Source organism: Macaca fascicularis, chromosome 8 (genome assembly GCF_037993035.2).
Source record: "Macaca fascicularis isolate 582-1 chromosome 8, T2T-MFA8v1.1".
Taxonomy (NCBI): domain Eukaryota; kingdom Metazoa; phylum Chordata; class Mammalia; order Primates; family Cercopithecidae; genus Macaca; species Macaca fascicularis.
The window spans coordinates 153662794-153685977 of NC_088382.1; the positions used below are offsets into that span (position 1 = coordinate 153662794).

The 23184-nt window shown below is 48.7% G+C and overlaps 1 protein-coding gene and 1 long non-coding RNA gene across 2 annotated transcripts in view; one reads left to right on the forward strand and one right to left on the reverse strand.

The window, feature by feature from the left end:
* Positions 1-223: 223 nt before the first annotated feature.
* On the reverse strand, positions 224-19472 carry LOC135964842 (uncharacterized). Its single transcript, XR_010577586.2, has 2 exons — positions 19125-19472; positions 224-706 (listed from the first exon to the last, which is right to left on the reverse strand). It is a non-coding gene; the product is annotated as an uncharacterized lncRNA (long non-coding RNA).
* The window catches only part of SPATC1 (spermatogenesis and centriole associated 1), a 38977-nt gene continuing 34618 nt past the window's right edge, over positions 18826-23184 (forward strand). The window contains exon 1 of the mRNA XM_045399351.3: positions 18826-19321. Within this exon, the coding sequence (XP_045255286.1) occupies positions 19111-19321 (211 nt within the window). The 5' untranslated portion in view covers positions 18826-19110. The remainder of the gene's footprint in view (positions 19322-23184) is intronic.

Consider the following 23184-nt stretch of genomic DNA (forward strand, 5'->3'; position numbering starts at 1 on the left):
CAGCACCAATCCAGAGCAAACTCCTGCTTCCCTAAACCCTCCCCCAGATTACTCAAGCCGAATCCTGTAAGAAGTCCTTTCCAGCACCCTCTTAACACGACGCCCCAGGGTGTGGACGCTCCCCCACGATGAGCAGCCACAGGCTTGTTCAAGCATGGGCCTGTCCCGGGGGATTCACAAGGAGCGCTGACACAGGTCACTGACTATATGAAAGTCAAAAAGAGACCTAAATAAAAGAATTTATTTTTCAATCAAAAAACAGTTATGTACATAAGCAAATATTAAACCCACACTTGATTTCAAGATTAAACAACACAGACATCTATGGAACAAAATGTTCAAGTCTCCACCCCATTCCCCACCCTGCAAAGCAATGCCGTCAGTCAACGGTGCCAGCTGAAACCCTGACAGACAGTCGGAGCCAGCTGTGGACCCCAGCTCAGGTGAAAACGGCACGGGAACCCCATTCCACTGCCTCTGGCTAACCGGGGCCACTGTTCGGCACCTCCGGATTGGAAGCACCTTCAGAACAGGGACTGTGCCCTGTGAGTTTTAACATCCAGCCTAGCACCTAGTCCAGGGCCTGGCACACCACAGGCATCGAACATGAAAGGAAGGAATGACCTTTTCACAGCACGAATGCTCACTGCCCTCACCAGGCACAGAGGACGCCGTTCTCTGCTGGACCTTGGCGCAGCGTCAGCATCTGAGGAGTGCAGAGAGCAGCATTAAAGCCCAGGGAATGCAGGAGGCACATTTGGGGAAGCAGGTAGAAGAAGGAGAGGACTCATAGGAGAGTCGCAGGGGCTGAGGAGGCCAGTCGAGGCTGTAAGTAAAAAGCTCAAAAGTCTGAACTGTATTTTGTAGGCAGTGATCATCCTTGAAATGGTTTAAGTAGACGCAGGAAGATCAGTGAGGACTATGGTGATGGTGCAGGCAGGGAGACCCGGACTTAGGGGCAGTGGGAGCGGGGAGGGGAGGGACTCCTGGGGGACTTGGTCCCAGCCCTGTAGGCTCTCAAGGTGGCCCCTCCTCCGCCAGGGCCCAGATGCTGCTTACCAGGAAGCAGGATGGCTTGGCTCATGCTGGCACCAAGACACTCTACAAATGTCTCCCAAATGTCTGCTTTGTCTAAGGCTCGTAGGACACACTGGAGACTTTTCAGAATGCCCAAAATGCAAATACCACCCCCAACTTCTCAACTCCCATCTCTTCACTGGTGGAGAGTGCCTCTTGTCTCTGCGGGCCCTCCGCCCTCTGGACCCGCTTCACTCTGTCATCCACATCTCCGGCCCTGTCACTGCAATTTCCAAACCCGAGGCTCTCGTGCAACTCCTGCCTCCCACTCTGGCCAGCTTTTCACTGGTATCCACAGCTTCCTGGGAGGACTCGAGTACCAAGCTCAAAATCTTCCTCTCTACCCCAACTGCTATCATGACCCTTGGCCATTGCTGGTTCTATCTTCTGATCACCTCTCAACTTTATGCCCTTCTCTGAAGGCAAGGCCATGATCACCTCTATAGCAGCCCTTAATCTGTCCTCAGCACCACAAAGGGATCTTTTTCATGAACAATCAAATTATGCCATTGCCCTGTTTAAACTCCTTCACTTCTCTGAAGTTCTCTTCGGAGAACTTCCAGCCAAGATGGTGGACTGAACTGAGTCCCAAGAGTTGGGACCTGAGATCCCAACTCCCACTCTTTTTTTTCCCAGCAGTAACTGAAGCAACCAACTCCCACTCTTTTTTTTTTTTTTTTGCATGAATGTTTTTTTTTTTTAAATTATTATTATACTTTAAGTTCTAGGGTACATGTGGATAACGTGCAGGTTTGTTACATATGTATACTTGTGCCATGTTGCTGTGCTGCACCCATCAACTCATCAGCACCCATCAACTCGTCATTTACATCAGGTATAACTCCCAATGCAATCCCTCCTCCCTCCCCCCTCCCCATGATAGGCCCCGGTGTGTGATGTTCCCCTTCCCGAGTCCAAGTGACCTCATTGTTCAGTTTCCACCTATGAGTGAGAACATGCGGTGTTTGGTTTTCTGTTCTTGTGATAGTTTGCTACGAATGATGGTTTCCAGCTGCATCCATGTCCCTACAAAGGACACAAACTCATCCTTTTTTATGGCTGCATAGTATTCCATGGTGTATATGTGCCACATTTTCCTAATCCAGTCTGTCACTGATGGACATTTGGGTTGATTCCAAGTCTTTGCTATTGTGAATAGTGCCGCAATAAACATACGTGTGCGTGTGTCTTTCCAACTCCCACTCTTAACACATAAAATTTGCTACACAAAATTCTTTTTTTTTTTTTTTTTTTCGTTTTTTTGAGACAAGGTCTTACTCTGTCACCCAGACTGGGACACAGATCATGGGCCACTGCACCTCAACCTCCCAGACCCAAGCAATCTTCCTACCTCAGTCCCCCAAGTAGCTGGGACTATATGTGCCCACCAGCATGCCTGGCTAATTTTATTTTTATTTTTGTAGAAACAGGGTCTCACTATATTGCCCAGGCTGCTCTCAAACTCCTGGGTTCAAGCGATCCTCCAACTTGGCCTCCCAAAGTGCTGGGATTACAGACATGAGCCACTACGCCCAGCCAAGACAAAATATTCTAAAACACTTAAATATACGTAGCTGAGCAGGAATGTAATAAGCAGATGTAAAGAGAGAGCCCTCGACTGTGAGGAAAGAGTTGCAGCTGTGTGATTCACAGCTGTTGCACTCAGGAGACAGGGATTCTCAATCAGGACCCACCCAGCGAAGGATCACTGGCGAGACCCCAGGCTCTCAGGTAGAAACCTAGAGGGCTTGGCCCAGGGGCAGATGTGAACCAGACAGAGCTTCAGCAAAACCACAACCCAGACTCCGCTCAGCTGTGCCTCTAATGGTCGAAGGTAGTCAGACAAGGCAAATGCTTTCTGGAAAAATGTATTATCCACGAACTCTGCAATTTTTTTATAGATAACACCTGTCATTCAGTTAAAAATTACTAGGCCTTTCAAAAAAAAAGGACCCTATGACTGAAAACCAATAGGAAAAATAAGACAACAGAAACAGACCTAGAGGCGACTCAAAAATTAAAGATAGCAAATAAGGACTTTAAATAAATATGGTGGATAAGAAAAATACACATGGAAATGGAGAAAAGTGAAAGAAAATGTGGAGAATTTCCCTAGACAATTGGATTTTATAAAAAGAATCAAGGCTGGGTGCGGTGGCTCAAGCCTGTAATCCCAGCACTTTCCCAAAGTGATCCGAGACGGGTGGATCATGAGGTCAGGAGATCGAGACCATCCTGGCTAACACGGTGAAACCCCGTCTCTACTAAAAAATACAAAAAACTAGCTGGGCGAGGTGGCAGGCGCCTGTAGTCCCAGCTACTCGGGACGCTGAGGCAGGAGAATGGCGTAAACCCAGGAGGCGGAGCTTGCAGTGAGCTGAGATCCGGCCACTGCACCCCAGCCTGGGCGACAGAGCGAGACTCCGTCTCAAAAAAAAAAATACAAAAATTTGCCAGGCATGGTCGTTTGTGCCTGTAGTCCCAGCTACTCGGGAGACTAAGGCGGGAGGATCACCTGAGCTAGGGAGTTTGAGGCTGCAGTCAGTCATGATCACACCTCTGTACTCTAGCCTGGGTGACAGAGTGAGACCCTGTTTAAAAAAAAAAAAAAAGAATCAAATCGAGCTTTTCTTTAATTATTTTCTTTCTTTTCCTTCCTTCCTTCCTTCCTTCTTTCCTTCCTTCCTTTCTTCCCTCCTTCCCTCCCTCCCTCCCTCCCTCTTTCCTTTCATGTCTCTTCTCTTCTCTTCTCTTTTGTTTCTCACTGCAGCCTCAACCGCTTGGACTCAAGATCCTTCCGCCTCAACCTCCCAAGTAGCTAGGACCACAGGCGATCACTACCACACCTGGCTAATTTTTTTTTTCTTTTTGAGATGGGGTCTCACTCTTTCGCCCAGGCTGGAGTGCAGTGGCACAATCTCGGCTCACTGCAACCTCTGCTTCCCAGGCACAAGTGGATCCTCCCACCTCAGCTTCCCAAGTACCTGGAACCACAGGCTTGCACCACCACCCCTGGCTAATTTTTTGTATTTTTTGTAAAGATGGGGTTTCACCATGTTGTCCAGGCTGGTGTTGAACTGCTGAGCTCAAGTGGTCCACCCACCTCAGCCTCCCAAAGTGTTGGGATTACAGGTGTGAGCCACCACGCTCAGCCTAATTTTTTATTTTTATTTTTTGTGGAGACGGGGGTCTCACTCTGTTGCCCATTGTTGGTCTCAAAGTCCTGGCCTCAAGCAATCCTCTTGCCTCGACCTCCTGAAGTGATGGGATTACCACATCCCAACTCAAATTGAGCTTCTTTTTTTAAATTTTTATTTTGGATAGAGATGAGGTCTCCCAAAGTGCTGGGATTATGGGCGTGAGTCACTGCACCGGCTTAAATTGAGCTTCTTTGATAGAAAAACACAGTTAACTGAAACCAAAAGTTCAAGAGATAGGTTTAAGCAAATTAGACAAGTCAGAAGTGAACTATTGGTGAACTGGAAGACAGGTTGATAGAAAATATCCTAAAACTCACGAAGAGAAGAAAGAGAATGGATAGAGAACACAGTATGAGAGAATGTGGGGAGGAGGGTCACAAATACCCGTAATTAGAGTCTGAGAAGGAGTAGAAAGAATGGGGAAGAAGTAATGTCGAATACATAACGCTTGAAATGGTTCTAAAATGGTAAGACATCAACCCATAACCTACCAAGACTTACATAAAAAGGTGATGCTCATCTCATAAAACTCGCCAACTCATTTTACGAGCCCAGCATTGTGAGGTAAATGGTGCCCCCACCAAATTAATATGCTGAAGTCCTAAACCCCAGTACCTCCGAATGTGACCTCATTTGGAAATAAGGTTGTTGCAGATGTAATTGGTTAAGATGAAGTCGACTGCAATAGGGTGGCTCCCTAATCCAACATAACCGATGCCCTTATAAAATGGGGAAATCTGACCACAGACGCACACGCAGGGAAAATGCCGTGTGGAGACTGGGCTGTGTTGCCACAAGGCAAGGAACTACCAGAAGCAAGGAGAGAGGACTGGAAGAGATCCTTCCCTAGCACCTTCTGAGGGAGCAAGGCCCTACAGACACCTTGATCTTAGACTTCTAGCCTCCAGAACTGTGAAGAACAAATATTGCTGTTTAAGCTATTCTGTTTATGGACTTTACCAATGCTAATAAACTAATACACCTAGAACCCGGGAGGCGGAGCTTGCAGTGAGCTAAGATCGCGCCACTGCACTCCAGCCTGGGCGACAGAGCTAGACTCCAGCTCAAAAAAAAAAAAAAAACAATAAACTAATACACCTAGTGTAACACTGATACACGGATACCAAATTCTGACAAGCTCATTAAAAGGAAGGAAATTTACAAGCCAATATCTCCATAAACATATATGTAAAAATTCCAAGCAAAACATTAGCCAATCAGCCAGGCATGGTGGCTCACACCTATAATCCCAGGTGATTGTAATACCAGGCCAAGACAGGATCGCTTGAGCCCAGGAGTTCGAGACCAGCCTGTGCAATGCGGTGAGACCTCATCTCTACAAAAAATAAATTCTTTTAAAAATCAAAAAGATAAGTTAGCCCAGCCAGGTGCAGTGGCTCACCCTATAATCCCAGCACTTTGGGAGGCAGAGGTGGGCGGATCACTTGAGGTCAGGAGTTCAAGACCAGTGAGACCAACATGGTGAAACCCCATTTCTACTAAAAATACAAAAAATAGCTGGGTGTGGTGGCTTGCACCTGTAGTCCCAGATACTCGGGAGGCTGAAGCAGGAGAGTCGCTTGAACCTGAGAGGCATAGGTTGCAGTGAGTCGAACACACCCAGTCAAGATCTCTTATATGCTGCTGGTGAAATGTAAATTGATTAGGGAAAATTCTTTGGCAATGTCAATTAAAGCTGAATATATACATAGTTTATGACCCAGCAATTTCACTTTGAGGTGTGTATCCCCCACCAAAATGCAAACAGGTGTTAACAAAAGATCTGTGTAAAAATGTTCATAGCTAGGCCAGATGTGGTGGTTCACGCCCGTAATCTCAGCACTTTGGGAGGCCGAGGCAGGCAGGTCACCTGAGGTCAGGAGTTTGAGACCAGCCTTACCAACATGGAGAAACCCCATCTCTACTAAAAATACAAAAAAAATCAGCCAGGCGTGATGGTGCACGCCTGTAATCCCAGCTACTCGGGAGGCTGAGGTAGGAGAATCACCTGAACCCAGGATGCAGAGGTTGCAGTGAGCCAAGATCGTGCCATTGCACTCCAGCCTGGGCAACAAGAGCGAAACTCCATCTGAAAAACAATAACAACAACAAAAACAAAACACAACAAAAGAAACGTTCATAGCTGCTCTATTTGTAACAGGCAAAAACTGGAAACAATCCAAAAATCTTTCAGCCGTGGAGTGGAGAAATGACTCGTGTAGGTAATCCTCTAAAGCAAGAATATGGAAAATTCATAGACCGACATTTGTGATTTGTGCACTTTTCTATATATGTGCCAATAAAAACTTTGCAAAAGAACAATAACCTCATTATGTATGTGGGGGAAAGAGGGAAAATCCCAGAAAGAAATGGCAAGTTACAAAGGAAGGTCGATTAGACTGACAGACTCATTAACAACAATAAATGCTGGGCTGAGCACGGTGGATCATGCTGGTAATCCCAGCACTTTGGGAGGCTGAGGCTTAGGGATTGCTTGAGCTCAGGAGTTCAAGACCAGCCTGGGCAACATGGTGAGACCCTGATCTCTACCAAAAAAAAAAAAAAAAAAATTATCCGGGAGTGGTGGCACAAGCCTGTGGTCCCAGTTACTCAGGAGGCCGAGGTGGGAGGATTGCTTGAGCCTGGGAGGTCGAGGCTGGGGTGAGCAGTGATTGCACCACTGCACACCAGCCTAAGTGACAGAGGGAGACCCTGTCTAAAACAAAACAAAACAAAACAAAAACAATAAATGCTGAGAGGCCATGGAATAATATCTTCAAAATGCAGAGGGGTTGGGCTGGGGGCAGAGAATAATTTTCAATCCAGAACTCTATTGAAACTACTCAGCAAACTACTATTTAAGAAGAATGAAATAAAAGCATTTTAAGATAATCAAAGTCTAAAAGAATCTACCACCCATAGGTTTTTTAAATTTTAAAAAGTATGACAATTTACCATTCACAGAACCTTAATTTCTAGTTTTTATTTTTTAGATAGTCTCACTCTATTGCCCAGGCTGGAGTGCAGAGGTATGGTCATGGCTCATGCAGCTTGGACCTTTGGAATCCAGCGACGCTCCTACCTCAGAGACCCTCAGCCTCTCAAGTACCTGGGATTACAGGCATGAGCCACAGGGCCTGGCCGAACCTTAGTTTTTAAAATATAAATTTAATTCAAAATACAGGCTGGGCGTGGTGGCTCACGCCTGTAATCCCAACACTTTGGGAGGCTGAGGGAGGCGGATCACTTGAGGTCGGGAGTTCAAGACCAGCCTGGCCAACATGGTGAAACCCCGCCTCTACTAAAAATACAAAACTAGCCAGATGTGGTGGCGCACGCCTGTAATCACAGCTACTCGGGAGGCTAAGGTGGGAGAATCGCTTCAACCCAGGAGGTAGAGGTAGCAGTGAGCTGAGGTCATACCATTGTACACCAGCCTTGGCAACAAGAATAAAACTTCATCTTGAGAAGAGAAGAGAAGAAAAGAAAAGTCTGGGCACAGTGGCTCGTGCCTGTAATTCCAACACTTTGTCAGGAGGATTGCTTGAGCCTAGGAGTTGGAGACCAGCCTGGAAAACATAGCAAGATCCCATCTCTAAATATATATACACAAGTGTGTGTGTCGATTCTCAGTGTTGATTTTGTTAGGGATAATAATGTCGTTGTTATGTTAAATATCAAAGTTCTTACTCTTGGAGATACATACTGAAATACTCATAAAACAATAAAGTGTCTTGGATTTGCTTTAAAATACTCTAGGGAAAAAAGGCAAGAGGGAGATAAATGAAGCAAGATTGACAAAATGCTGATAATTGTACAAGCTGGGTGATGAATACATGTGAGTCCTTCAGGCTATTTTCTCTACTTTTCAATAGGTTTGAAATTTTCCATAATAAAAAGTTTTAAATAGAGGCATCTTAATTTTAAAAGCAAATCTCATACCAGTTGATCTTTATTCAACGTAAGTCCAATAAAAATCACAATAGGCCAGGCACAGTGGTATATGCTTGCAGTATCAGCTACTCAGCAAGCTGAGGTAGAAGGATTGCTTCAGCCCAGGAGTTTGAGAAAAGCCTGGGTAACATAGTGAGACCCTATCTCCAAAAAAGAAAAAGATCCCAGATCTTTTTTTGGAGAAAAAGATCTCCAAAAAAGAAAAAGATCTCCAAAACAGAAAAAGATCCCAATAAGCTGATTCTAAAATTGACACAGGAAAGTAAAAGAACAGGAATACACAAATACTCAGGACACTTCTTCTGAAGAAGATTCTAGATGAGGGCTAGCCCTGATATCAGGACATATTATAAAAAATAACAATTAAAACAGTGTGGTATTAATGCAAGAATAGACCAAAAGAAAAAAAAAAAAGGAATGTAACAGAAAAGCTAACAATAGAACCACACCCATTTTAAAGATGAAACTGGGTAACTATTTCAAAATAAAAATCCACCATTGTTGGATGAAGAATATAAATCTCAAAAGCAAAACTTTACGACTTCTGTCTTGAGACACACAAGAGCACTAATTACAAAAACATTCAACATTATTCAAATTAAGAACTTCTGTTCATCAAAAGATAAAATTGAAAAATAAAAATAAGGGAGGCCAAGGTAGGAGGATCACTTGAGTCCAGGAGTTTGAGACCTGCCTAGGGAATATAGCTAGAGCCCATCTCAAAAATAAATTAATTAAATTGAGAAAACAAGTTAAAAACTGGGAGAGATATTCATAATACATGCAACAGACAATGGATTTCCATCAAAATGTAAAAAGAATTCCTGGCCGGGCGTGGTGGCTCAAGCCTGTAAGCCCAGCACTTTGGGAGGCCGAGACGGGCGGATCACGAGGTCAGGAGATCGAGACCATCCTGGCTAACACGGTGAAACCCCGTCTCTACTAAAAAAAATACAAAAAACTAGCCGGGTGAGGTGGCGGGCGCCTGTAGTCCCAGCTACTCGGGAGGCTGAGGCAGGAGAATGGCCTAAGCCTGGGAGGCGGAGCTTGCAGTGAGCTGAGATCCGGCCACTGCACTCTAGCCTGGGCGACAGAGCGAGACTCCATCTCAAAAAAAAAAAAAAAAAGAAAGAATTCCTACAAACCAATGCAGGACAATCAATTTTTTAAATAAATATGGAGACTTCCAGCCACAAAGGACTAAGAGAGAACTAGGATTTACAGGCATACTCTACTACAAACAACTAAAAAATGTTATGAAACAGCTGGGCACGGTGGCTCATGCCTGTAATTCTAGCACTTTGAAAGGCCAAGGCGGGTGGATCGCTTGAGGTCAGGAGTTTGAGATTAGCCTGGCCAAGAAGGTGAAACCTTGTCTCTACCAAAAATACAAAAATTAACCGGGCATGGTGGTGCATGCCTGTAATCCCAGCTACTTTCGAGGCTGAGGCATCAGAATTGCTTGAACCTGGGAGGCGGAGGTTGCAGTGAGCCAAGATTGAGATTGCGCCGCTGCACTCCAGCCTGGGTAACAGAGCGAAACTCTGTCTCAAAAAAAAAGTTATGAAACAATGATTTTCAGAAATTATGCAAACATCTTGTAAAACTGTCCTGTGCTGCAACAGGCAGCACAGGACTGTGACCCTGAGATAGGAGCACTGTGATCATCCTGGCTTTCTGCCTAGAGGCACATTTCAGGCCATGTGACAGAAAACAGTCCCAGGCAAAGCAGTGGCATCTCCCTGAGAAAAAAATCAAAGGTTGGGGAAGCTGAAGAAGCTGAACATAGTTCCACGACAGAGTTCTGGAAAGGAGGCAACTATACATAAAAAAAGAGCAACAGAAATCTGCATGGGGCCAGCACAGTGGCTCACACCTATAATGTCAGCACTTTGGGAGGCCAAGACAGGAGGATAGCTTGAGCCCAGGAGTTCAAAACCAGCCTGGGCAACATAGTAAGGCCCCATCTCTACAAAAAAAAAAAAAAAATTTTTTTTGAATTAGTTGGGTGTGGTGACACATGCCCATAGTCCCAGCTACTCAGGAGGCTGAGGCAGGAAGATCACGTGTGCCTGGGAGGCCGAGGCTGCAGTGAGCCGGGATTGCACCACTGCACTCCAGCTTGGGCAACAACAACCACCACAAAGGCCGGCGTGGTGGTTCATGCTTGTAATCCCAGCACTTTGGGAAGCCAAGGCAGGAGGATCGCTTGAGGCCAGGAGTTCAAGATCAGCCCGGGCAATAAAATGAAACCCTGTCTCCACAAAAAATAAAAATAAAATATTAGCTGGGTATGATAGTGCTTGCCTGTAGTCCTCAGGAGGCTGATGCGGCAGGATCACTTGAGCCCAGGAGGTCGAGGCCCTGTCTCCGAAAAAAAAAGGAAAAAATCTGCATAGGGTCCCCCCTTAAGTCTTAAGAGACAGAAAGTAGAATGGTGGGGACCAGGACTGTGGGGAGGGGAAAGCAGGAATTATTGTTTAATGGGGACAGTTTTAGTTTTACAAAAATTAAATCATGACCAGGCATTCACTGGCCTCAGCGCCTACCAGATGTCCTCTGACGCTCAGGACAAACTGAGCATAGGTGCCATTGCCCCCATGCCACAAGTGAAGTAGCCCCACCTGCCGGCACCTCACACTGCCAACTCCACGCAGCCAGTGGAAGACTGGGCTGGATTTAAACACCAGTCCCCAGGCTGGGGCCTAAACAAGCCCCTCTGTCACCTTCCCTGTGTTCACAGAGATTGCTGATGAAAATTCCTTTTTTAGAGTCTATGTGGACTCAGTTGAGCTGAGGGCTGGGGAGAGGACCAACTCACTCTCCACTCAGGAACAGACTAATCTGAGAGATGGTGCCTCACAGGTCGGCGCTCAGCTGTGGGGTCCAGCAAGGGTGGGACAGAGGCACCAAGTCAGACCCAGTGTCCCAGAGCAGGAGCGAGGCACAGACTGGGAGCAGGGCCAGCTCCTGGGGTGAATGGAATGGGCATGGTTGAAAAGCTACCAAGACGCTGGGCACAGGGGCTCATGCCTGTAATCCCAGAACTTTGGGAGGCCGAGGTGGGCAGATCACTTGAGGTCAGGAGTTCGAGACCAGCCTGGCAAGCACGGCGAAACCCCGTCTCTTCTAAGAATACAAACATTAGCCAGGCATGGTGGCAGGCGCCTGTAATCCCAGCTACCCAGGAGGCTGAGGCACGAGAATCACTTGAGCCTGGAGGCAGAGGTTGCAGCGAGCCGAGATCACACCACTGCACTGCAGCCTGGGTGACAGAGCAAGACTCAGTCTAAAAAAAAAGCTACCAGGAGAGGGAACAGCATCCACAAGTCCGAGGTGAGCTGCTGAAGGTGGATGGAGATACAGGAAGTGAGAGGAGCAAGCAAGGAGGCCTGGACTTTACCCTGAGGCCTCAGAGCAAGGGAAGCAGGCAGGCCCAGGCAGGCCACTTGTGTTTGCTCCACAGAGATTTACTGAGCACCTACAGAAGTGCTGGTAGTCGACTGGAGCCACCTAACAGAGGCTACTACCCTGCAGCCCCAGGACTTGTCAGTCATAATCGTATGAACTGGTTGTTAAAAATTAGGACAGTTCGGCCGGGCGCGGTGGCTCACGCCTGTAATCCCAGCACTTTGGGAGGCTGAGACGGGCGGATCACAAGGTCAGGAGATCGAGACCATTCTGGCTAACACGGTGAAACCCCGTCTCTACTAAGAAATACAAAAAACTAGCCGGGCGAGGTGGCGGGTGCCTGTAGTCCCAGCTACTCGGGAGGCTGAGGCAGGAGAATGGCGTGAACCCGGGAGGCGGAGCTTGCAGTGAGCTGAGATCGGGCCACTGCACTCCAGCCTGGGCGGCAGAGCGAGACTCCGTCTCAAAAAAAAAAAAAAAAAAAAAAAAATTAGGACAGTTCTTTGAAAGAGGGTAGCTCCTCCTACTCCCTAGAAACCCTCATAGCCTTTCCATGTCACTGAATATAAAATCCAAGACGCTCATCTCAGCCTTCAGACCCCATCCCATGCTTCTCTGGCCCGGCCATCCCCTCCCCACAGTGGCTCATTCCCCTCCATCTCATTGGCCTCCTTGACGGTCTTCAAATACACACCAAGCCTGCCACCCACCCCAGGGCCTCTGCACTGGCTGTCCCCTCCGCCTGGAAGGCTTTGCCGCTTCTCATTCCCTGCTTTCTTTCAGGTCTGCTCCCAAGCAGCACCTTGTCAAGGAGGCCTCCCGACCACTCCGTATCAGACAGCCCCCTCCGCTCTTGCCCCCGTCCCCTCCTCCACCTTCCGCACAGAGCACAGGCCACCACACTGACCATCTTCCAAGTGCCCACTGTCCTCTGGAATGCCAGCTCCAGAGCCTTTGCTGTGCTCCCTGCACTGGTAAGAGATGGTGCTCAACACCAACTGAAGAGTGGGGACCCTTATTCCGGCCTGTCAGATCCTAGGGCCCCCTAACCCCAGTGCTCTTCAGTGCCCCGATCAACTTCCAGCCTGGCTGCCCTGGGCATTTCCTGGCAATATAAACAGAGCCAGAAAGAGAGCAATGGCTGCCACATGTCTGGCTGTTCCCCGCTGTGTCCTGTGGGACCCACGATATGCCTGGCACCTACCAGGTTTTCAAGATCTATGGGTTGATGGGACGGTGTGTTGAGCTTTACTCTGCCAGTGGTTGCCTTCGCTGTCTTCCACGCATCACCGCATCTTACACTCACAATGACAGCAGGAGGAGGGAAGGTATCCCCACTGGATGGATGAAGAAACAGGCACAGAGAGGTTGGGGGCCTGCCCCAGGCCCACAGCGAGGAAGCTGGGAAGCGGTGCTTCTTGTTCCTCTGCGCTACAGCTGAAGGGTGGGCACCGTTCTGATGAGGACTGATGGAGACTTTGGGGGCCCTGAGGGGCAACACACAAGCTGAGGTCTGAAGGAAGAGTAGGAATTAACCAAAGTTTGGGGTCAGGGGGTAACATAGGTCTGAAGTTGGGACTCTGGAGTCTGCTATGGACTAAATGTTTGTGTCCCCCCTCAAAATGCATGTGTTAAAATCCTAATCCCCAATATGATGGCATTAGGAGGTGATTAGGTCATGAGGGTGTAGCCTCACAGAAAGATCACTGAGAGCTTGCTTCCTCTCTCTACTCCACCACGTGAGGACATGAGAATGCAGACATCTGCACTCCAGGAAAGGGTCCTCATCAGTCAACAGGTCTGCATGCACCTTGACCTTAGACTTCCCAGCCTCTAGAACCGTGAAAAATCAACGTTTATTGTTTAAGCTGCCAAGTCCATGGTCGTTTCCGGAGTCTGAGGGCCTGGAAGCCCAACCACACACCTCCAGCAGGCCTTGGTGTCCACCTGCTCTTCATTCCACCCTTCCTGGTCTTCAGCCCCTAGCCTGAATGCCACCCGCTGCTCTGCCCCACCAAACGCTGTTTGCTGCCATCCAAATAATGCTGTGTAAACAGCAGAAAGGAACCAACAATACAGAGAAGTTAGCAAGGCTCCAAAGCGCCTGATGAAGCCCCCCCGGTCTCTGCCCCTGGCCTTTCGTCCCTGAGCCTTTCATGAGGGGTACCTGGATGACCCCTGGGGTTGACGACCAAGTTCATATTACCAAAAGTCTCTACTTCTAGCCAAGACCTCAGGAGACTTTCCTCTGAGGCCGCTCTTCCCAGCTCCTGGCTGGCAGGACCCCAGGTAGACCAGCAGCTCTCCCTCCTCTCCTGGGGACTGTCTGCCTCCCCAGGGCCCTCCAGACTCATCAAAGGGATATTGGTTTCCTCAGAAACCCAAGGGCATGTCCTCAGACACTCAGAAGCCAGTTATTATACTGTCTGTTTCAACTGCTGGTATACAGCAGCTTCTTCTCCAGCTTCATGGTGCAATTCTTTTAGAAAGAAGAAAAAGGTTGAATAAAAATGCATTCATATATTTGTTGAGTACCTACCATGTGCCAGGGCCTGTGCTTTGGGCTCTGGGATGCAGAGCAGAGTTTGCTGTGGCCCTTGTCCTCTCCTGAGACATCACTCTAAGTCCGTCCTCTGGGCAGAGCCTAGCTCCAGTGGGGTGGCAGAAAGACACACCCCCCACTTTTGGCAGCTGTGCAGAGAGAGGCTGAAGCAAAAGAGGTGAGACTAGAGGCAAGAAGAGCAAGTGCAAGACTAGGCTGCCTGCACCAAGCCCTGACCCTGACAGCTGGGAAAATGTTGAAAGACCCAGGGCCCATGGGAGAGCCCAGGCACTTGACATGGCCGTGCCTCAGTGGCCCTGCCTGCTGGATGGGGTACTACCTGCCTCGGGGGCTTGTTACGCCTGTCACAACAGTGCCTGGTATACAACAAGCACTCAGTAATGTCGGCCATGGCCCTTTCATCATCTGAAGTGTAGGAGAGCAATGGAGAGGAGTCACTGCCGACGTCCCGGAGGGCACTGGCAGTCAAATGCCAACTGAATCTGTGGGAGCACGGACTGGACAGCTCCTCCCGGCAGCTCCTCGTCAGCAACAGGCAGACCCGGAGGTTCAAAATGGCCACAGCAGGCAGGATTGAAATGTTCACGTGGCCAGTGCTGCTCGGACATGTAGCGGATGGCTGCTTCCCAGGAGGTGCCTCTCAGCACACCCAGCACGGAGGCAGCACATTAGGGCCTGTCAGGTGGATGGAACAGAGGGCTCCCGGCTACAGGCCCCCGTTCTTTGGCAACTTTATGCCTTGAAAAGACGGCTTCAGAAGGAAACTTGTTAAACACGCAGAGAATTTCAAGCCAAGAAAGGAGCAAAGATCCCTGAAGGCCTTGCCAAGCTGAAATGCTGAGCGGAATCAAATGAAGCAAATTTGAATGGGGACAAACTGTGCAAGCCAGTGACCCAGGACAGGAAGGAGGAGATCTGACTCAGCAAAAGCAAGTGGGACAACACTGGAGGTTTGTTCACAATGAGCCCCTAACGGGCGGGCCGTGAGGAGCGCAAACCCCGAGTGCACCCCAGGAGGTTCCTGTCACTCCTGCGGGCCCAGCCTCCCTGCAGCCAGGAACTAGGTCTGTTCCCAAGTGACTCTGTCCAAGAGCTCAGAAGGGCAGGACTGAGAGCATCATAGAGGGCCCAGTGTCTCTCACTCCCAAGACGCCAGCCCCAGACATATCATCCAAATGGATGTGGATACATTTCTGGATGGACCTCACTCCCAAACCTGTGGTACTCTTTATACCAAGCTCAAACCCAATAGACTTGGATACCAAAGGACACTTTGTATATACAACATAACAAAAAGAAAACGAAATTTCGAATGAAGAGGAAATAAGAGTAAGGGGAGAAGAGGAAGCCTGGCAGAGGTTAATTCAAAGAAAGGAGCAGGAGGCTGCAGCCTAACATTCTGGGAGACCCTGGAGGTCTTCTGAGGGCCTCTACTGTGCACTGTGACTCCAAGGAGGGGCTGGAAGCAGCAGAGGCATGGTGGGCCACAGTCTTCCCTGGCACCAGGCTACAAGAGGAGGAAGAGAACAGTGAAGGAGGAACCTGCCTGCAGCTCTGCCTGCACGTCTCCGTACAACCAAACCACTGGGAAGGGATGTGTGTGCCCTGTCTCCACCTTACCCTCCCACTCACTTTTCAGACTTGTGAATCTGGGCTTGGCCAAACCACTTCCCCAAACAGCCCTTGATGCATCACCAATGACTTTCAAGTCCCTAAAGCTGATGCACACTTTTTTTTCAGTCTTCGTCTCATCTGACCTCTCAGCCTCACTAGACACCACTGCTGCTTCACATAACCTTGAAATATCCTCTGCCTGTGGCCTCTGCAGCTCAGCCTTCTCCAGTTTTCCTGTCGCTATGGACACTTCTGCTCTATGTCCTCTGCAGCTTTGTCCTGGCTCTGCTAGGCACTGTGGGCCGAAGGCTTATTCTCTCTCATTTGTTCCCAATTCCTGGGCAACCTCATCCGCTCATATGGATCCAGTTGCCATCTAGGAGCTGATACCTCTAACGTGTATCTTTCCAGCCCACACAGTCGGTTCTCCTCTGGGACCTGGAGCAGTAACCCCCTGCCTCCTGGCACATCTCCTTAACATCCTGATCTCCCCAGCACATCCAAACCTGACTCCGAATATTCACTCTAAACTTGGTTTTCCTTCCAACTGGGTTGTTATAATCAGAGGCTCCACCACTCATGCCAGAAACTGCAAGGCCATCCTGCCCTCATTCTCGCCTTCATCCCCACATCCAGGCCAACTCCAAGACCAGCCCATGCAGTACCACTAAACATTTCTCAGCCCTGCCAACTGTCTCCACCTCCACAGCACCACCTGTGAACCAGCCACCCTCACTACTTTTTGGATGACTGCAGTGGCCTCCTTACTGTGTGCCACTCAGTAGCTTCTTCCCTCCAATCTGTTCCCACATGCCCCTCCTTAAAGATCAATCAAGATCATAGCCACAGGCCCTGTCCCGACCTGGGCCCTCCATCCCTCCCCAGCACATACACCCACCCTGCTCATTCTCTGCTCCACCACACTTTTGGTTTCTTTGGTGAAGCACACTACCCGACTGGATCTGGCCCACCTGCTGTACCCTCTCCCAGCACCAGTGCCTCTCCCAGGCAGCATTTATCACAGGGTAAACTCAGCATTTATACATGATCATTCAATTCATAGCCACTCCCCACTAGCTGGTAAAGTCAATAAGGTGGGGACAATGCCTGCTATGACTAGCACTGAACCCCCAATTCCTAACACAATGCCTGCCACAGTCGGTGACAACACTGGCATATACAAAAGGAAATAGAGATGGTGCATCAGTCAGAGTTCTGTTATATTAGGAGATTTATTTTAAGGGCTTGGTCACATAATTGTGGGGGCTGGCAAGTCCAAAATCTGTAAGGCAGGCTGGAAACTCAGGCAGGATTTCTATGCTACAATCTTCAGGCAGAATTCCTTCTTTTCCAGAAAACTTCAGGTTTTTTTCACTCTTAAGTTCTTCTGCCAGGCACAGTAGCTCACACCTGTAATTCCAGCACTTTGGGAGGCTGAGGCAGGAGGATTGCTTAAGCCCAAGAGTTTGAGGCCTGCCTGGCCAATGTGGTAAGACCCCATCTCTACAAAAAAATGTTTTAAATAAAAATTAGCTGAGTGTGGTCGCACACACCTGTAGTCTCAGCTACTTGGGAGGCTGAGGCAGGAGGATCGCTTGATCATAGGAGGTCGAGGCTGCAGTGAGCTATGATGGTGACACTGCATTGCAGCCTAGGCAACAGACTGAGACCTTGCCTCAAAAAAAGTAAATCAATAAGTAAAGAAATAAATACACAAATTTCAAAATTAAAAAAATAAATTTTTAAAAAGTGATTCAACTGAATGGATGAGGCCCACCCAAATGACTGAAGGTAATCTCCTTTACTTAAAGTCAACATAATAGCTTCACAGCAATGTCTAGATATATGATAGCTTCACAGCAATGTCTAGGCTACATTTTGACCAAACACCTGGACACTATAGCCTAGCAACATTGACACATAAAATGTAACCATCACAGACGGCATCAACCCAAGAGGCCAACAGTGAAATAAGACCATGATGAGCTAATTTTCACATGTTGAAGGAAAACCCAACAGATACACTCTATAAAGTTAGAGGGATGACTGAAGAGACCTCAACTCTGGTTCTTGGGGACTCTGGTCCCTGGGGCCAGAGTGACTGAGCCAGGATTACAGTCTGAAGCATTAGAGGAAGGGTAGGGGTAGGCCCCCCATTGTGAGGTCCAGGTAGAATGCTCAACTCAGACTGATCCCAGCCCTGGCTGACCTTCTTCCCCTTCCTCTTTCCCACATTCTACCAGGAGTCTGCCCTCTGGCCTGTACCTGGACTTTGCTATCCTCTCCCTGCCCTAAAAAGAGGTTTGAGGTAGAACAGCCACAGAGCCAGTGGAGGCCACTAGGACACGGCCTCACTCAGTACTCGAGGTCAGGACCGTAGAGTTATCTGCAGATAGCTCTAAGAGAAGGGTAGCATGATGAGGACTGAGTCCTGAGTTCTTAGAGCCAAGTGAGGGATACAGTCTTGGTTTCTTGAAGGACTAAAGTCAGGAAAATTCAAGGAGCTGAGGAATAGCGATCCAAGTACAGAGAAGGCACCGATGGGAGATTTTGAATAGAGAACGCTGAGTCACCAGAAACGGAAACTCCAAGTTGTAGAGAGCTCCTGGACCAGCAGTAAGATAGAGACTCTGAGCACCTGGGTCAGAAGCAATCATGGGCGAGTGTCCAGGCCTTCAAGACACAGCATCCCAGGAGAAGGCTGAGAGGTCAAACCCAGGCATGTTCAAGATCACAAGGAAGGGGCATTCTGGCCAGGAAGGTGGAGTGGTGGGTTTTCGTTCAACAAATATTTACTGGTTACCTACAAACCTTGTGCCAAGCCCTCTGCTGGACACTGGGGTTTCCAGGAACGTGTTACAATCCCTGACCTTACTGTAAAGCCAGTGGACAGCGTTAAGGAACTAGCACGGAACTGGAACCGGGGGAAGTGCTATGACGCAGGACACATCTGCTGGGGAAACCCAGCGGGCAGCAATTAACTTGCGGTGGGGGAGAGGAAGTTTCACAGAAGAGGCACCGTGAGGGTGAAGTTGGCCAGAGAGAAAAGGTCAGGACATTCCAGGCCAGGGCAAGGCCTGTGCATAGGCCTGGTGGCATGGAGAGCTGAGTGTGTTAGAGCAGAGAGGGCAAGGAGGAGGGCACAGCCTCTGACCTCACAATACCCAGGGCCCGCTGGGCCAGCCTTGCAGACTCTGCACCCTCCTTCAGCCCGGGCAAGGCCCGGGGCCCTGGGCAGCCTCCAGGTGCAGTGCCCTCCCGTAGGCCGCACCCTTCCCACTGCCCCAGGGCATGTCTCTACTCACCAATTATGAGGGGCTTCGGCATCAGATAGAGAGGCTGGTGCGGGAAAATGAGGAACTGAAGAAGCTGGTGCGGCTCATTCGGGAGAATCACGAGCTCAAGTCAGCGATCAAGACTCAGGCAGGCGGGCTCGGCATCAGCGGGTTCACGACTGGGCTTGGTGAGGCAACAGCAGGCCTTCCCTCACGCCAGAGCAATGGTAAGAGGCCTTGGTCCCATGAGAGTGGGGAGGGAAGCGGGTATGCACCAGAGAGGACAGACTCGGTGTGCTGAGGTCTCAGGAGGTCGTGGAGGGAATGCCCTCCTCCTTGCTCCTCTGCAGCTTGGCAATGAACCCTGGCACCACTGCTCTAGAACGGTCACAAGCGGCTTCCTGGGTGCTGCATCCTTCACCTTCACATGGCATCTGAGATCGATAGCTCTCCTCCGTGCCCCTTTCTGAATTCCCAAGCCATCTTGTCCACACCCCTGGCTCATCTTAGTGGAGGCTGCTCCCAGGCTGTGGGTCCAGGACCTGTCCCTCCACCCTCAACCAGCCTACCCACAGCACAGCTTCAACACTCCACTAGAAGTCAAGATCCCCTACAGATCCTGCAGGCTCAGTGAGTCACTGGAACTTGACTCACTCCAAACTAGACATGCTGGTTAACTTGGGTGTTTCCAGAGGGTAAAGCCCTTCAGGCTTGTGCTCACTCCCCTCCTGTCTTAATTCCCTGCTCCCTACCCACTGAGTTCCCTGCCATACAACCTGACTGTGGCATAGGACTGGTCTCCAGTTCCCCCACGCTGATCACAAGCACACAGACACCTCGTTTTAAATGTTACACCTCTAGTGACACAGAGACAACAGACAGGGTAAAAAAAATCATACACATGGGTCCAGGTGCGGTGGCTCACGCCTATAATCCCAGCACTTTGGGAAGCCGAGGCAAGCAGATCACCTGAGGTCAGGAGTTTGAGATCAACCTGGCCAACATGGCGAAACCCCGTCTCTACTAAAAACACAAAAATTTTCTGGACCTGGTGGTTCACGCCTATAATCCCAGCTACTCAGGAGGCTGAGGCAGGAGAATCACTTGAACCTGAGAGATGGAGTTTGCAGTGAGCCAAGATCACACCACTGCACTCCAGCCTAGTTGACAGGGCGAGACTCTACCTCAAAAACTAATAATAGGCTGAGTGCAGTGGCTCACCCAGGAATCCCAGCACTTTGGGAGGCCAAGGTGGGTGGATCACCTGAGGTCAAGAGTTTGAGACCAGCCTGGCCAACATAGTGAAATACCATCTCTACTAAAAATACAAAAAGTTAGCCAGGTATGGTGGCACACACCTGTGGTCCCAGCTACTCGGGAGGCTGAGACAAGAGAATCCCTTGAACCGGGAGGTAGAGGTTGCAGTGAGCCGAGGTGGTGCCATTACACTATATCCTGGGCCAAAAGAGTGAAATTTCAAAAGAAAGAAAGAAGAAAGAGGGAGGAAGGAAGGAAGGAAGGAAGGAAGGAAGGAAGGAAGGAAGGAAGGAAAGAAGGAAGGAAGGAAGGAAGGAGAGGAGAAGGAGGAGAAGAAGAAGAAGACGAGGAAGGGGAAAAGGGGAAGAAGAAGGAGAAGAAGGAGAAGGAGGAGAAGGAGAAGGAGGAGGAAGAAAGAAGAAGAAGGAAAGAAGGAAAGAAGGAAGGAAGGAAGGAAGGAAGGAAGGAAGGAAGGAAGGAAGGAAGGAAGGAAGGAAGGAAGGAAAGAAAATTTTCCTGTTTCGGAAGCTAGACTCTGGTTTCGTACTCCCAGGCTAACCAAGCAAGCCCTCTCCTCCCAGCTTTCATTCTTAAGGGAATCCTTGGACCACTTCAGATCTTCCACCTCCCCAAAGGTCAAGTTTTGAGGGTGAGGAAAAGCTTCCTGGAGGAGGTGAGCCCAGCCAACTGGTTGTGAAGGGGAAAGGAGCATGCCACAAGTAGAAGTTACTCATACAAATGCCTGGCCCCAGGGATTGCAGGAATGAGAAACAGATGTGCAATTAAAGCCCCGACCCATGTGTGTGTGTGTAATGTGGGTATATGTGTGTGAATGTGGTATGAGAGTATGTGTGGTACACACTTATGCACCACACATACTCTGTAGTGTAAGTATGGAGTGTGTGGTGTGGGTGTGTGAATGAGTGTGTATGAATGTGTATAGGAAAATGTGCATGATGCTGACTCTGGGCATACTGCCTAGGAGTTAGCCTTGTTCACAAGGAGCAGTGCTGTAAAAAGAAAATTAAATCTAATTTTTAAATATTTAATTTTTTTTTTTTTTTTTTTTGAGACAGAGTCTTGCTCTGTCAATCAGGCTGGAGTGCAGTGGCACAATCTCAGCTCACCGCAACCTCTGCTTCCTGGGTTAAAACGATTCTCCTGCCTCAGCCTCCTGAGTAGCTGAGATTACAGGTACGTGCCAGTACACCCGGCTAATTTTTCTTTTTTTGTTTTCTGTTTTTTTTTTTTTAGTAGAGATGGAGTTTCACCATGTTGGCCACTTTGGTCTCAAACTTCTGACCTCAGGTAATCTGCCCACCTCGGCCTCCCAAAGTGTTGAGATTACAGACATGAGCCACCGCGCCTAGCACAGGGAGCAGTACTGTAAAAAGAAAATTAAATGTAATTTCCAAATATTTAAAATTTTTAAAAAATAAAACATATAAAATAAAAATGAAAAGAAGGAAAATGTGGGCTGGGCACAGTGGCTCACGCCTGTAATGCCAGCACTTTGGGAGGCTAAGATGGGCGGATCACCTGAGGTCAGGAGTTCAAGACCAGCCTGGCCAACATGGTAAAACCCCATCTCTACTAAAAATACAAAAATCAGCCAGGTGTGTTGGCACACGCCTGTAATCCCATCTACTCGGGAGGCTGAGGCAGGAGAATGGCTTGAGCTCGCAAGGCAGAGGTTGCAGTGAGCCAAGACTGTGCCACTGCACTCCAGCCTGGGCAATTGAGTGAGACTCTGTCTCAAAAAAAAGAAAAAAAAGAAAAAAGAAAAAATGGGCGGGGCGCAGTGGCTCACGCCTGTAATTCCGGCACTTTGGGAGGCTGAGGTGGGGGGCTCACGAGGTCAGGAGATCGAGACCATCCTAGCTTACACGGTGAAAACCCGTCTCTACTAAAAATACAAAAACAAAATTAGCCGGGTGTGGTGGGGACGCCTGTAGTCCTAGCTACTCGGGAGGCTGAAGCGGGAGAATGGCAAGAATGGCATGAACCCGGGAGGCAGAGCTTGCAGTGAGCAGAGATCATGCCGCTGCACTCCAGCCTGGGCTGGAGGCTTTTGAGGCTCTGTCTCAAAAAAGAAAAAAAGAAAGAAAGAAAGAAAGAAGGAAAGAAGGAAAGGAGAGAAAGGAGAGAAAGGAAAGAAAGAAAAGAAAGAAAAGAAGGAAGGAAGGGAAAGAAAGAAAGAAAGAAAAAGAAAAGAAAGAAAGAAAGAAAAAGGAAGGAAGGAAGGAAGGAAGGAAGGAAGGAAGGAAGGAAGGAAGGAAGGAAGGAAGGAAGGAAGGAAGATTAGCTGGACATGGTGGCAGGTGCCTGTAATCCCAGCTACTTGGGAGGCTGAGGCAGGAGAATCGCTTGTACCTGGGAGGTGGAGGTTGCAGTGAGCCTAAATTGCGCCACAGCACTCCAGCCTGTGCAATAAGAGCAAGACTTCGACTAAAAAAAAAGTGCATGTGTGTGTGAGAGGATATGGTGTGTCTGCTTTGACAGTGTGTGATTTGTGAGTGAATGTGTGCATATGGCTGTGTGTGTGTTTGTGAGTTGCTGTGTGTGTGAATGTATGTAAGAGTGTATGTGGTATGTATGTGTTATGTGGGTGTTTGAGTGTATGTTGGCATGTGTCTGATTATGTGAGTATATATGGTGTGTGTGTGTGGTGTGTTCATGTGTGACAGGGGCCAGGGAGAGGTGAACAATGCAGCCAGAGGGGTCAGATCACCAAGGACGGCAAATGACATGCTGAGGAGCTTGGACTTGCTCCTAAAGGCACTAAGAAGACACTGGTGGTCTCTCTTTTTTTTTTTTTTTTTTTTTCTTTTCT